Source organism: Lonchura striata, chromosome 2, assembly GCF_050655825.1.
Source record: "Lonchura striata isolate lonStrDom1 chromosome 2, ASM5065582v1, whole genome shotgun sequence".
In the NCBI taxonomy this organism is placed as follows: Eukaryota; Metazoa; Chordata; class Aves; order Passeriformes; family Estrildidae; genus Lonchura; species Lonchura striata.
In genome coordinates, this window is record NC_140704.1 from 152,858,552 (window position 1) to 152,874,389 (window position 15,838).

At 38.6% G+C, this 15,838-nt stretch overlaps 1 protein-coding gene across 5 annotated transcripts in view; it reads left to right on the forward strand.

The window, feature by feature from the left end:
- The window catches only part of DENND3 (DENN domain containing 3), a 31,605-nt gene that overhangs the window by 13,229 nt on the left and 2,538 nt on the right, over positions 1-15,838 (forward strand). For 4 of the 5 annotated variants that reach the window (XM_021550384.4, XM_085572610.1, XM_085572607.1 and 1 more), the window contains 17 exons: positions 808-927; positions 1,818-2,036; positions 2,338-2,459; positions 2,899-3,054; positions 4,903-4,999; positions 6,283-6,386; positions 6,668-6,849; positions 7,421-7,942; positions 8,788-9,050; positions 9,542-9,712; positions 10,144-10,273; positions 10,738-10,845; positions 11,656-11,795; positions 12,999-13,159; positions 14,110-14,243; positions 14,408-14,523; positions 14,640-14,777. In XM_021550384.4, coding sequence (XP_021406059.3) covers positions 808-927; positions 1,818-2,036; positions 2,338-2,459; positions 2,899-3,054; positions 4,903-4,999; positions 6,283-6,386; positions 6,668-6,849; positions 7,421-7,942; positions 8,788-9,050; positions 9,542-9,712; positions 10,144-10,273; positions 10,738-10,845; positions 11,656-11,795; positions 12,999-13,159; positions 14,110-14,243; positions 14,408-14,523; positions 14,640-14,777 — 2,883 coding nt within the window. Of the gene's footprint in view, positions 1-807; positions 928-1,817; positions 2,037-2,337; positions 2,460-2,898; positions 3,055-4,902; positions 5,000-6,282; positions 6,387-6,667; positions 6,850-7,420; positions 7,943-8,787; positions 9,051-9,541; positions 9,713-10,143; positions 10,274-10,737; positions 10,846-11,655; positions 11,796-12,998; positions 13,160-14,109; positions 14,244-14,354; positions 14,524-14,639; positions 14,778-15,838 lie in introns of those variants that run through there. The other variant, XM_085572608.1, reaches the window with a different exon arrangement.

A 15,838-nucleotide genomic window follows, 5' to 3' on the forward strand; every position in this document is an offset into this window, starting at 1 on the left:
AAATGTGGAGTTGGCTGCTGCCTGGATAAAACCAAGCTGAGAGGGGAAACTCACATCAACATTTGTATTCAGTGCTGTGTATTTGTTTCTTTCTGACCCTTCCCAAATCCAGCCAGATGTCAGCTGGGTCAGTGATTTCAGCACACACTCTGTTTTCTACTGCAGTGACTTCTAGGGAAGCAGAACTTCAGCCAAGGGCTTCTCCTTGGCTGCTTTCCTTGACCCTGGGATGAGAGGTTAGGAGGGGAGGAAAAACAGCATAGCTGGAAAATATCTGAGTGATTGGCTAAACCAGCTGTGAGTGCTGAAATGTGCAGCATGTGCAGGACCTGAGCCCCAGAGATTTGAGCTGAAGTATCTGAAACACTGAGAGACCTCATTCCTTTTGGCTTATTTTATTTTCTTAGCATGACAATCTATGCTCACTTATTTTGTTCATGTTTTTTCTGTTTCCTGTATGAATTTTATCAATAGTTCTGATTTCCCAGTTGTATCTACAAATATGAATTCAATTATTTTGTTTATAATAAAGTAAGTTTAATTATGTTAAAAGATATTTTTTTTTAAAAAATTACTAGCCAAACTCTCTATGAGAATGAGAGGAGACAAGTTCATATTAATCTTTCAAACTACTCCTTACGTCTTTTAATATTTCCCTCTCTTATTTTACTTTTCTACAGAATGCAAATACCTGTCTTCTTGCTCTCAATTCAAATTAGTATTTTGTAGTTGGAACTGAAATCCTGAATTAAATGTGCTGTGGGAACATTCTCATTAAGGAGTAAACAGAAACATCTGTTGTTACAGGTATTTCATATGAAACCACTTCAAATAATAATTCCTTCACGAGAGGATCCGGACAGTCCAATTATTGACTTGGATCTCCATCTTCCATTGCTGTGTTTTAAGCCAGAGCAGGTGCTGCAGGTAAAACTAACTCATACTTTTAAATGTTTAGAGATTGGCAGTATTGGTAATTTGTAGTTTAGGAAAAAATCAAGATGTTTATTTACTCAAAAAAGTTTATAAACCCAGGAATTCAGAGTAGTCTTAGTTCTGAATATTAGAGCTATGGAAAAATAAACTATACTTCTTAAGATATCTTGTTATTGATAGACCTGATTAGATTAAGGTTACAGATTAGATTTGGATTACATTTCTTTGCCTGTGGTCTAGAAATAGGTGTTAAATTTCTTAAGAATCTATTTTAAAATATAACTACCCAAGCCAATTGACAGATTTTATTTTGAATTTTCACTACATGCATTTCTACAAGATTTATAATAATTTTTTTAATGTTTAAGAAAGGGACCTGGTGGAAGGATTGATGACAATTGGCACTCTCATACAAAAAAGGTGTGAATGGTGTGGAAATACAAAAAGCTATTTGCAAAGAATTTTTTCCCAGTGCTCCACAGAACCTTACAATAATATTAGCTGGAGCGTCCTTTGTAGGTTTCCTGATCCAATTCTCTGATCAAAGGCCACCTGTGAAGTTAAGTTAGGTTGCTTAAGGTCATCAATATAATCTGAGCCACTTTCTCTGAGAAACCTCAATCCATGAGAGTTGGCAGTTCTGCCTTATTGTTTTTGGGTTTTGCTTACACATGGATGTTATGAATAAAAGTATCTCAAATCCTAAATGGTGCAGCTGATGCATCTTGAAATGGGCATTATTTCATTTTATAAATCTGTAAGGTAGCTACTAAGAATAAGAATTTTGAGGTTGACTCTTGCAAACAGATGAAACATTTGCATTTCTAGTGTGTTCTAGATACCTCTTTGCAAATATTTAACATTCTGGGTTTGTTTTCCAGATTATGACCTGTATTTTGACTGAGCAGAGAATCGTTTTCTTCTCTTCTGACTGGGCTCTGCTGACACTCATTGCTGAATGCTTTATGTTGTACCTTCATCCCCTTCAGTGGCAGCACACTTTTGTGCCCATTCTGTCGCGGCAAATGCTGGATTTTGTGATGGCTCCAACATCTTTCCTCATGGGATGTCATACTGATCATTTTGATGAAGTGAGCATGGTATGTTTTAAACCATAGCCACTCTTGATTTTTACTTGTAGTGCATTTGTCCCCTTCCATATTGAGGCATATTAGATTACTAAGTATTTATGTACTGGGATTAGCACCTATTAAGGCAATTGATTTTATTTTTCTTGAATGTAATTGTTTAGTTATCTGTACAATTTTCTACATGTGGAAAAAATTTCAGTCCTTTTCTGGTTTACCTCCTTGATGAAATTAATTATCTGAGAAGTATGTAAATAAGAAGTAAATATTTTTACAATAAATGTACAGTCATTCTATTTTCTTTTGTTTAAAGGAAGGTGAAGATTTAATTCTAATTAATATAGATAATGGAGATATTTCATATTCAAAAATGGTTGAAGAGGAACTTGATATTCCAGATGTTCCAGCACAAGCAGCAGAAACTTTCATAAAAAGGTGACAAGATCTTGCGATGTGTCTAAACCATACTTGATGCTCCAAGTTTTTTATTTTGTATTATTTATTATTTTAATATTATTTCATTAATATAAACCCTACTGTATTTTAAAAAAGGGCAAATTGAAAATTTCAATTCATTAGTATAGAAGTGGCTTGAAGCAGTCATAATCGCCAAATTATTTTGCAACAGCTGGAATGGTTGTTTCTTTGTTATTATTGATGCAGATTATACTCTGAACTTTACAAAGAAGACTGAGTGCACTCTGATTTAATTGAGTGGGGCTCCCTGGAATCTTGTTAGCTTGTCAGCACTTGTAAATCAATCTGGCACTTTTCTAGCTGTCAGATGCATGGGCCTAAATTGCTTTTTTTTTTTAAAGGTATAAAAAAATTGTTTGTGTTAGGATGTAAGTTAATAGTTTTCTTCTGTGTATAGAGTGGAGGGTCTGCAGCTGCACTTTGATCTGGAGCTCTGCCATCTCCGAGCCAGCACAGACCTTGGTGAGCTCCAAACCCGCAGGAGGGCTTGGCAGCAGAAACTGAACATGGAGGTGCAGCAAACCATGTTGCAGTTAATTGTTAATATCTTCAGGTAAGTGGGTGTAGTATTTTCTATTAGAACAGCATGTGGTACTGGTTAAGACATTTTAAGCATCGGTGAAAATATTCTCATTTTTTCTTTATAGATATTTTGTAGGGCTAAGGTTTTGTTAGGGAATATGAGGAGGTCCTGTAGCCTGATGGAATATGAGTCAAATTGATGTTTTGATGTTTATATACATTGCTAGAATATCTTACATAAAACTCTTCTGGTTTTGAGCTTGTCTTTTGTAGGAAGATTTCAGGAAGAGAAGTGTAGTCCTTGGAAAAGCTTAGGGCCCAGCAGGGATATCAGTCAAGTCTTGGTCCCTCTTGTTAGAGGCACATAAATTCAGACCAGGACAGGGTAGAAGAGCTGAAAGCAGGAACAAGAGTTCAGCACACCTGGGTGTGTTTGGACTGAGAATGGATGAGATGCCTGAAGAGTATCAGCACCACCTGAGAATGAGGGAGGGAGAGGAGCTGTTTAAGCTTAAGGGCAAAGTGTTGGCACAAGAAGGGACAATTGGCCAGGAGCTGGATCCTTGTAGATCCCTTCCCACTCAGGGTATTCCATAATTCTATGATAAGGAATGTGGGGTATTGGCTGTGTTTGGCATTTTAACAATGATGTGGCCTCTTGCTGGAGGTGCTTCTTCCCTTTGGATCAGCTACTGGATTGCTCACAGGAATTCTCCTTGACACTTTCAGTCAGAAGGAGCTGGGTTAATTTACAGAGTCCAGATGCTTGTTATTGGATCAGTTTAAGGAGTGCTCCTGCAGGGAGTCCAGATGCTTGTTATTGGATCAGTTTAAGGAGTGCTCCTGCAGGTGTCTGGATCCTCCAAGAAGGGCACTAGCTGCTGGGTGTGGGGAATACAACAGCCTTTACAGATAGTTGATTATGGAATCTGAAATGCATTTATTTCCACGGTGGGATTTTGTGGATTTCAGTGTTTGGCAACAATAATTCCAGACAAAGATGAGGAGAAATGCATTTTTGCTTATAACAGCTTGAACTCTTTGATGCATTAAACATTTGGCTGCAGAAAATGAACAGATGCTTTGCTGTCTAAGAGATAATGTGTATCACAAAGGGGTTGATTCTTTTGCTTTCTTTCTCCTTTCCTTCAAACTTTTTCTTTGTTCTTTTTTTCAGCCTTGTTTCTTCTACCTCCTAACTCTGCCAGGAGTAAAGGAAAGTAACTCTCCGTTGTTGTGCTGCCAGTTGTTCTGTCTTCAGCAAAGCATTGTAGTGATTTTGTGTGTGTGAAGGTTCCATGTTTAAAGCAGACAGTGCTAAATTATATAGAATTACATAGAACTATGTACTTTTATTGACCATACCTTTTCCTGACCCCATATGGTTGGATAAACTATTAACAAGATGTAGTAAGAGCCCTGTTTTTCATGTGCCTCTTACAGATGCAATGTGATGGGATAGTGTGAGGTCAGGTCACATCTTTCAAATTGCCCAGGATAGGTGCAGCTGTCTTTTGTGCTTCAATGGGTTGTGTGTGATTCAGGACCTGTGTATGTAAATGGAATTCCAGGATTGGAGCCTAAGTCATGATTTACACAGATTCTCCTTCATGGTTTACTAAATCTTACAGAGTATATGTGAGTTTGGCTACCTTACTTGTAAGAATTTGAATTCTTTTTTCCATGATTCAGTAACACAGACTTGTTCATTAAAACTGAGTTTGCCTTCTAATACTGTAATACTGCAGCACATTTTTATTTTGTCTTCTGATGCTGCAGAATATTCCTAGTAATACCAATGGGCTGCTGCTCTTGCAAAAGTACAACTTGCTTACAAATCTCCAAGCAGATTTATCTATTTCTTTATTTATGTCTCCAGGGAGGTAAAAGACCATCTAAATTATGAACACAGAGTGTTTAACAGTGAAGAATTTCTGAAAACAAGGGCAATTGGAGACCAGCCATTCTACAAAAAGGTAAATTCAGTGCTGTGCTTATCTGCTATTAATAAATCTCTATTTTAGGATTAATGCCAATATCTGGAAATTTAAAGGTAACAAAGCAATGAATTCTACAGCATAAACAGTGTTTGTTGGATAAAGCTTCCAATGGAAAGTTGTTGCAGTGTGCAAACATTCTTAAAAACAGACTGAAAGGAAAATCTTAATATATCCTCAGGAAAGAAATTGACTGGAACTCTTTTGACCAGGATTTCAGATTAATAGAAATAATTAAAATATTTTCAGCAGTAATTTCTAATGCTATAAATGAAATAGTGGCAATTTTATTAATTGAAATTTAATATTAGTTTAAAACTTGGATGTACATATTTAAGAAGCAACTGACTCCCTTAAATACCAAATAGTGAAGTGGTAGGTTTGCTTTCAAGTGAATCTTAGAAAATAGCACACTATGGAGTAGTTACTAGTGGTGTCTGGAATTAAGAAAACTCAAAAAAATCCACTAGAAAGGACTAAGATTTGGAATGTCCTGGACATACAATTGCTAGCAAAATATGCCACCTACTGGAGAAATATTGGAACCTGGGAATCCTAATGCTTTTGGAGATGCTGTTTTATATTGTACATTGCAAGTGGATTAGTAAGAGGCGTTTGAACATTTATATAACAGACATGTTGTATTGCCTCAAATCCCATATTTGATCTTGTTTAACTGTGCAGTGATGAGAGGTGGTGGCTTTCCCTCTTTTAAATTCACACTTGGCATTTTTTGTTGTGTCCTCTATCCTAAAATTAGCAATTTGACCTTTTTAGGAAGTTATTTCTGGATGACACCACAATAATTATGTGAGCAGGGTAGCCCCCAGTTTTGGGGGTTACCAGAAGAAAAGATGATTGTCTTTTCAATATGAGTATGATGACCGAATGTTAACGCTCCAAATTCTTATTCCAAACCACAGACAATATTGTTGTTTGGTTTAAGTACTTGGTTTAAGTAGAAAAGATAATACTAAACTTGTAGCTTTGTTTTGCTCAGTATTTCTCATTTTTGTTTGGTTTCACCTCTTGGAGGGCTTTTTGAGATTACTGTTTGCCACTAAGCAAATATCATCAAAGTACAGAAGTGAATGGAAACTTAATTAGTTTTCTCTTGAAGCTTTCAATCTTTTTTATTTTTGTAATTGCTAAATTGGAAGGTTTCAGTTGTGCATGTATAAAGGTAATAAAAATGAGCAAGACATGCTAATAAAAATGTAAACTTATAAATGATCCACAGTTAACTCCTTTATGTCTCACAGGTTTTAGAGACCTACATGTTTCACTCTTTCCTTAAAGCTCGTCTGAACAGAAAGATGGATGCTTTTGCTCGGCTTGACTTGAGTACTCAGTCTGAAGAGGACAGGTAGTGTTCTCTCATTTCTGATTCTGGTTTTGAATCTTCTGTTTGTATCAGTGATAAAAGTCCTTTTGACTCTCTTGGTATGCGATCAGATCATCTATAAATAAGATTATGATTATTTGCTAACTCTCATTTAATTATGATTATTGTAAAAGATTTACATGAACAGATGGCCGTTGAAATTGTAGATTTAATGCAAAAAAGAAAAAAAAAAAACCAGGCAGCAATTCAGTGTGTATGTGTGAGTTCTGAAACTAGTAATGTGTTGGTTTTATTTTCCTCAGGTTAGATTTGATGTTTCCCACCCCCAGAAGGCTGACAATAGAGAAAATGGCTTCCAAGCGAATGAGCGCCGCACGCAAGGCCAGCCGGCGCATGGTGATCAGCATGCCCAACCTGCAGGACATCCAACTGCCCCAGGGCCCCACAAGGAACTCCTCACTTCGAAAAGTGGAAAGAGGTGTTGGTAAGGGATGATTGTAATGGACAAAGACTCTTCTGTTGCCTTTTGGGGTGACATCACTGAGTAATTGTCACAGAAACACTGTCAGCTGCTGAGAAGAAATGATGGGCTGAGTCACTTTGAGCTGGGGCTTTTCTGTGCTTCCCCTGGCTTGTGAAGTCAGTCTGTAGCCTGCTGGAAGTTTTGCTGGACTACAAAAGAGTGAGTGGTCCCAGTGGGATTGATACTGGATAATTGATTTCTGAGTCCTCACCCACCTTATGCCCAGTTCTCTACTACCTTTAATTTAAACACGGGCTTAAGCTTATCACGGTTTAGAAAGAACTCCATAAGGGCTTTTTTTCCCCCTTTTTTCTTTAACTTTTCCAAAACTGATTAGGGAATATTCTCACCATAGGGACAATAGATCCAGAAATCTGTGTCCCTAGCACAGCTGTAATTCTTCTTGTTTCTTGTAATTGCTTGTTGCTGTGATGGAGATTCTGTTTGTTGTTTGTAGTATTACTGACTGTGAAGATACTTACACTTCTACTCCTTTCCCTGATCAATGTACTCTCTTGGTGTTTGTTTCTAGCTATAAGAACACCCTCCAAATCCATCACCACGTTCAAAATCCCTGAAATTCACTTTCCTCTGATGTTCCAGTGTGTTCACTCCTACTACACAGATTTCTTCAACCACCTCAGCAAAGCTATCAGTACCTTACCCCCAGAGAACTCCGTGTTGCTGGCAAGGTACTTCTACCTCCGTGGCCTTGTTAGCTTGATGCAAGGGAAACTACTAAATGCACTTTCTGACTTTCAGAACCTAGAAAAAACAGACTTAAGAATTTTTCCTACTGATCTTGTAAGAAAAATAGTGGAGACCCTGCCTCGCTCAGAGCGCTTGCAGGCAGACCGCAAACCTGAGCTCAAGAGGCTGATAAGTCGAGTGATGGAAAAACAAAGGGAAGTTCTGAAAATCGATGACCACGTAAAACATTTTGAATTGCCAAAAACACACATGCAGCTGGATGATTTTGTAAAGAGAATTCAGGAGTCTGGGATTGTCAGAGACATAGACACCATCCACCGGTTATTTGATGCTCTGACAGTAGGTGAGTATAAGGTTGTTGGGTTTTTTTTGATTCTTATTTAGCTTTGTCACATGGAAAAGGGAGATTTACTCAAACTCTTAGTGTTGGTTGGTCTGTCAGTGCCCTGGGAGAGCTGAGTGTCTGGCCAGTCTGTAAGTGTTCTGTTGTGGAAACCCTTCGCTGAGCAGCTGCTGCATGGAGGAGGGTTCCACTGACTTGTCCAGGGTCCCCTGCCAAACAGAGAGACCCCTCCTGGGTGTCCTTTACCCACTGCCAGCACTCTTGCAGGACTCACATTAACAGCTTAAAGAAGAATCACAATTAGTGATTCTCACTCTATTAGAATTATCAGAGGTTAAAGTATGAGAATTGCTGGTTGTAATATTTGACTGCAAAAATACATTTAAAGCAATATATTAATTCAAATCCTTATCAAGCTCTAATTCCCAGTAAGAGCCAGCTTGAAATAATGACTCAGTGTGCCTAGAGTATGATTCTTACCCAGCAGATGATCCTATGGGGGAGAAGACAGGTTTAACCTATTGACTGATTACAGAATTTATATGGAGTCTTCTCTAATTTCTTCCCATTCTTAACTCACTTTTTTTACTATTATGGTATGTTTAAGTGGAGCTGGAGTGACTTTAGTTACACATTTTACTCAGTGAAGGGTGGTTGTACCTTTGTGGGAGGTATCTCAGGATAGTGTCTGAGATAACCTTGGGATGGGGACATGTGCCATAAATGTCTATACTTATATGCACAATAAAGAGGCACAATTTGACAGTTACTGTCTTTCTAAACTCATGTTCCTGTACAAATCTCTAATAGTTTCTCACATGAAAGGGGTTTTAAAAATTTTTTAGGACAGCAGAAACAAATTGATCCTGAAACATTCAGGGATTTCTACAACTACTGGAAAGAAACTGAAGCAGAAGCTCAAGAGGTGAATCTGCCACCAGCAGTAATTGAGCATCTAGATAAAAATGAATGTGTCTACAAGTTATCCTGCTCAGTTAAAACCAACTATGGTGTAGGGAAAATAGCTCTGACCCAGAAGCGCTTGTTTCTGCTGACTGAAGGAGGCCGTCCTGGCTATGTCCCAATTGCTGCTTTCAGGGATATAGAGGTGAGCATCAGCTTCCTGTCCTCTGGCATGCCTGTGGATATAGGTTATGGCCCCTACTCCAGAGTGAGCTGGCTCTCAACTTTGAGTTTCAGTAAAGAGAGTAGGAAACAGTGGAAGTTACTGTGTGAGTGGTTAGGTAAAATTCTGGGGGTTTGGACCAAAACTTTCATGACTGAAAATCAAGAGGTTATATACTCAGAGAAATCTGCAGGGTGCAGCACATAGGATATGGAGTAGATCAGTTTAATAACATGAGCATTAAATGTGCTCATGTGACTAATGTATCGGTGGGTCAGTTTATATCCACTGGGGAGCCAAGGCTCTATGATGATGTTTAAACTTATTTTCATAAGTCCAGCTCTGCTTAACTGGGTGTATGGACAACTGAAATAATTAGCTGTAATTAGACAAAGCTGCCCTGTGGGCTGAGTGCTGAATCATCTGTTATTTGGGTACATTCTCTTTGTTTTCTGTTTCCTGTGTCTTTTCAGGATGTTAAGAGCACAACTGTAGCTTTCCTTCTTTTGAGAATACCTACTCTGAGGATTAAAACATTAACTAAAAAAGAAGTATTTGAAGCCAACCTTAAAACTGAGTGTGATCTCTGGTACCTGATAGTGAAAGAAATGTGGGCTGGAAAGAAAATGGCGTATGATCACAAGGTATAAATATGGGAATTTGTAACCAAATAATATGAAGAATATGCTGTCTCTGATCTAAATAATTCATGGACTAATCTTAGAACTTCATGGTGCTTCTCTCCCTTGAAGAAAGATCCAGCTTGGAAATGGGTATCCATCCTTTGTCTGCTGTGTCTTTTCATAAGGTTTTGTTTGCATATCCTGTATCAAGGTTGTGTCCGATCTGAAGTATTCCTGTAATAACACTGGCTTCTGACTCCCTGCTCCAAGGCCTGCCTTGGAACATGGGATGTGGGAGTGGGGTCTGCCAGCAAGTGGCAGGAATTGTGCTGCAGGGCAGCAAGTGCCTGGTGCTTGTGCTACGCATGGCTTGTGTTGTGATTTTGAGCATGGTGTTTTGTAAGAGTAAGTAATGAGCAATAGATGAATTACAGTAAGACTTCTGTCTTTAGGATCCTCAGTATATCCAGCAAGCACTGACAAATGTTCTCCTGATGGATGCTGTGGTTGGTGCCTTGCAGTCCTCCAAAAGCATCTATGCAGCCTCTAAACTGTCTTACTTTGACAGGATGAAAAATGAAGGTCAGTCACGGTAATGCTACAAAGCCTGCTGGTGTTGCATCATCTCTTTCTGCTCTTCCAGTGTGTATGTTTTCAAACTGGCTACTTGTAGAAATACAAAAAGACATTAGCCTGATTACACTTCCACACATGCAATTTATTTAATAGTAAGTAGAAAGTTTAGGTTTGTTTTTTTTTTTTTCCCTTTGTTTGGTTTGGTTTTGGTTTTTGCTTCTGTCTCCGTGCTTTTGCTTCTGTCTCCATCTTGGATGCTGTGGTTTTGTCTTGGTTTTTTAGACTCCTTGGGTGGTGGATGTCTCTGCTACCAGAATTCATACAAATGATGTTTGGGTTCTCAGCTAAAGCTAGAGGAAAAGAAAAGTGAGAAATGTGAATGAATGGTGTAGAATTGCTATCTCATAAAAATTGGAGTTCTGTTTCAGGCTTAAATGTGCACTTCGTTACCTTCTAAAAATCTATTTTAGTGCCTATGATGGTCCCCAAAACAACTTCAGAGACACTAAAGCACAAGATCAATCCCTCAGCTGGTGAGACATTTCCACAGGCAATAGACGTCTTGCTTTATACTCCAGGTAAGGTGATGTGTTGCTCTCTTTAGGTTAGCCCAGCTTTAATTAGCCTATAAAGTACATTATCTTATAACTCCTGGTATTATGCCTGCCTGATGCGTTCTCATTCTGACATGGATTGGTTGTGTGTTGAATACTAAACCAGAAAAATAATTTTAAAAGAGCAGTAATGTTGCATGTTAAGATACTCCAAGGCATAGTTTTCACTGTCTTAATTTGCCTTTCTCTGCACATGTGCCTTATCACAGACTTCAATTCTGTGTTAATGGGCTGATTTCTCATTAAGATTTCTGGCTCACTTACTGAGCCAGGTGGATGAATGGATAATGCTCCCCCATTGATCAATATTCATTGTTAGGTTTTTATTTTTCAGTAAAGTCCTGCAGGGGAGTTAGTTTGAGCCACAGTGCAAGGAACGTTGGGGAGAGTGTTGGATTCAGTGGTACTTTTCTTTCTTCACAGTATGAGAGGCTTTGATGGAGTAGACAAGAGTGAGTGAATTTATTAGTTGTATTTATAGGGCTTAAAAGCCTTACTGCAATCTCAGTGAGCTCAGCTGTTAGTCATCAATGAAAGAGATTATCTCTGCTCTGAGTATCTTTGGAGTGTAAGATTAAATCATTGGGTGAATTCAGCAAAGAGATGATAACAAGCACAATGCATTGTGAGAACTGTCAGTCAATAACAGTTGATGTAAACTCCAGAAGATGTATTTCATTACAAACCTGCTCTGCCTAATAATGACTCTCCCACAAGTCTCCAAAAATGTTATATTTTCTTTTACTTCTCTCCTCTTCTCTGCTTTATTTCTAGGACATCTTGACCCTTCAGAAAGACTGGACAATGCTCATCCAAAACTCTGGTGTGCTTTAAATGAGGGGAAGGTTGTGGTCTTTGATGCCTCCACCTGGTCTATCCAGCAACACTGCTTCAAAATGGGCCGCTCTAAACTGGTAAGACTGGCACAAGATCACAATTCCTGCTTCAGCTGGGTATGCTTTTGTTGTTGTAGTCTGTCTGACCCAAAATCACATAATCACATAAATCACATCATTCCTTAAAAGTTGTTGAGTTGCTTGGGCTTCAGTTAACCTGGAAAATTGGAGATTTTTGAGAAAAGCAGAAAGGAGGCTAAATGGATTAATAATAAAACAAGTCATAGTGGTGAGAAGTGATGGGTTGATTTGGGACAGCCTGATGGGTTCTTGGGGCAGGAAAGCAGGGTTGAAACAGCTGAGGAGAAAGAATAAAACACAATTAACCCAAAGAGAAGGGGAATCCTAGGAATAGATAAAAATTCACCCATACTGAAGAACTGGAGATTTGGAAGAAGTGTAAGGAAACCAGGTAGATGCTATTGAAAGAGAGCTAGAGCTCTAAAAGAAAGTGTCTCAACCAGCAGGTGAAAGGGCGTGGTTTGTCAAAGATCACCTGAAAGAGTGAAAAGGGAATCTGAACCAGGCATGCAACCTGGGTGAAAAACACACAGTAGAGGGAACACACAGGAAAAGGGATTGGACATGTCACTTGTGTGAAAGATAAAGGAGATTGCTGTGGATGAGTGTGAGAGAGAGTCAGAAAGGGAGGGGTAAAGCTGATGGCGAAGAGCTGGGTGGAGAAAAGATGGAATTCCAGAAGAGTCAGATACCTAAAAGAAGATAAATAAAGTTGCAAGTGATGGCTGGAGGGAGATAAATGAGGAGTGTGTGATGGAGGGGAAGGACAGTAGAGGAGACAGTAATCCAGAGACAGTAGAGGAGACAGTATTTTCTTAAACACTACTTTTCAATGAAGTAGGAAGTGTGGATATAATGGACAGTTTGGTTGGCTTCCAATCCAGAGGAAAGGACCACACTAACTTCTGTGGTTCCTCTGGTGCCTTCTGTAACTTTTACTTTGTTTGGGGCAGGAAGTACACTTTAGTCAGTCCCTTAGATAAATTATTAATCCTGTTTACTGAAGGATAAACTTTGAAAAGAGATCTGTTCTCTCATTTATAGAGCAGAGCAAAGGATGGAACATTGGAGAGCCAAGTCTTAATCTCCTACAGTGATCACCAGCAAACTGCAGCATCTGAATATACAGCCTTTTCCATATTACTTTAAAAACTGATTTCTCTCCTAGGCTTTATTTAACCCTGAGCTTTTTCTCCCCAGACTTGCATGGTCATGGTGGAACAGAGTCAAGTGTGGATTGGTTCTCAGGACTCCATTATTTATATCATCAACACCCACAGTATGTCTTGTAATAAGCAACTGAATGATCATCGCTCTGATGTTACAGACATCATTGTGGAGAAAAGAAATGGAACACCCAGGTAGATCAAATTTGATTTTCCTAGATGTTGAAAGAATTTATTGTTTTAAATGGGAGGGTTTATCCTGCTAATAAAGTCTTCATTTAGCTCATTTTTGTAGCTCCCATATTGTAAATATCAACTAAGAATTTCCTTTTTAAATGAAGAGCACTGTGCAGTTTGGAACAAAGGGGATTAAGGAATCCTCTTTTGGATGAGGATGAGAAACAGCCAGGAACTGGCAGCATCCAGTGAACAATTGATACAGATGCAGTTTAAGGACCACTTCACTTTTGCTTTGAGCGTGTCATTGACTACATGTTTACAGCAAGCTTCTGAATTTTTTCTTGCCTGTTTATAAAAGAAATAATACATTTATTGTTCTGTTCAGGCAAAATGCTTTTGAGCTTTTGGTAGCACTGGGAAGAGTGTTGGCTGAAGGTCTTAACTTGCTGTCTTCCCATGGGAAAAGCAGCTCCAGGGTCAGTAGGTCTGCCATTGGTGCAGCAGGTATAACTGGGTTTCAGGAAGAATTTGTTGTTAAGTGTTGTTGAAACCTTCTGAAAAAGGTTTGCTCATTCTAAAACAAATGTTAAAGGTAAAAAGAAATGGGATAGTATAATTTGTTTTCTCAGGTGCAGTAGGATATAAGAACAGTTTGAGATATTTTTGTTCTAACTCAAGAGAATATCCATCAGACAACATTGTTCAGAGGAATTATAGGGAATGTTTTGTTGTACTCCTCATGCATGATGTAATGTGTTCTCATTCACTGAGCTCTGAGTTAGCCTGCAGTGTTTCTAGTTGATACAGAGTTTGTAAAGGATAATTTTGAAGGTAATTTAAAAATTAACATTAATTTGGATTACTGTAAAGTTGGTTCTTTTGCAACTAAGTCCATTTTGTATGTGCACTCTTTTCTGAGCATGAATGCATACTATACTTCTTAATTTTTTAATCTGTGCCAACAGCGAAGCGTATTCCAGCAGTTTAGATGGAATGGTGATTGCTTGGAACATCAGCACTCTGAAAGTGAACCGTATCTGTCAGCTGTCCTGCCAAAATCTCACCTCTATGAAGCTTCATAATGACCAACTGTGGTGCTGTAAGTCCCTTCATCAAATTTTAATAATTACAAAAATCATCTTCACAGAAAGAAACAAGATAGTTGTTGGATGTTTAATTTTATTTTGATTTTTCATCCTTGTTTTGTTAGAGATGGAAACTTCTTCCACCTCCATTACTATCTCTGTATCTTTAATATTGAAGGTACCAGAAGTTGCATTCTTGTAGTGTCAACCCACGAGTTTGAACTGCAGATGAAAATCGAGCACCACCTGAAGGATGTGTGTTCCTCTTTTCTTGGCTTCCAGCTCTTTCCAGAGGTATTGCACTTTGGTGATGAAGTTTAAAGGAGGCAGGGCCATGTGTCATTACAAGCCCTGGTTATTTTGATACATATTCTGTCAACAATGCTTAAATGTATCTTTCTGTGCTTTAGAGAGATGAAGTGTGGGCCTCTTACTCGGGGAGCAGTGACCTGTACATTTGGAGTACCAAAGACCTTTCAAGTACACCTCAAAAGATTCATCTTCAGGATTGCTCTGAGATTACTTGTATGATAAGAGTTAAAAATCAGGTGAGAGACATCTGGGCTGTTTTTGCCTCTTGTGGATTTCTTTACTGAAGTTTTGTTTGTTTGCAGCTGTCATGGGCTGTCATTGTTTCCTCAGTGGGGGGGGGTGCATAAGTACATAGGGTTTGGAATGTTGATTCCTCTTTGAAGTCAGAGAAGCTAAAGACTGCCTAACACAAATGGCTGTTGCAGGTGTACCCCAAAATGCATGGCAAGCAAAAACCCTCATCAGTAGTTAAATGTCTGGTGACATTTATTAGCCACTGGTATTTCCAGGGAACTATAGAAACAGAAAGTTTAGGTCCTTTGATATTTTATCTCAGGGCTTCTCAGACTAATCCTTGAAAAAAGGTTACCAGACAAACAACAAATACCAATTTATTGGCCTGTTTTTGTAGATGACCTTTTCCTTGATTAGTTACCACATTCCTAATTCAGGACAGACCAAATGAGCCAATGGATTCCTGCTTGGCATCTTGTGTCCATGTCACTATTGGCCTCTGTGTACCTACTTTTATGTAGTATCAGGAGCTGTGCAAATGATTGTAGTTGTGCTACCACAAGGGCCCATTCAAGGTTACTTTGCAAATAAATAGTTAATATGTATCTATTAGGAAAGCAATTTTTGGAATCCTTTTCTCAGATTTTCCCTCCTTCCTTCCTCAAAAATATTTTTTTTTAATGGAATAGGGAGGTTGTTTCTGTATTCAGCCTCTGGTTAGACTTTTGTACTAAAATGGAAAATCATTTTAGGATATTCTTCCCAAAGGCAGAGGTTGATATATTTAACCTCTGTTTCAAGGGCGTGAGAGGATTGTTTGGAACCCCCCAAAGGCATTAAGCTCTCTTTTGCTCTACTGAAGAACTTTGTTCCTTTCCCTTCTCATCTTTAAATAATTTATGAATAAGTTAAAAAATACTGAGCCCAGTACTGACCCTTGGGGGGCACCACTAGTGACAGGCTCCAAGCAGACCCTGTGCCACCACTCAGATTCCTGTTCCCTCTATACAGCAATGAGTTATGGAGAGTGAACTTGGAGCCTGGTAAAGGCTGAAAACAACAT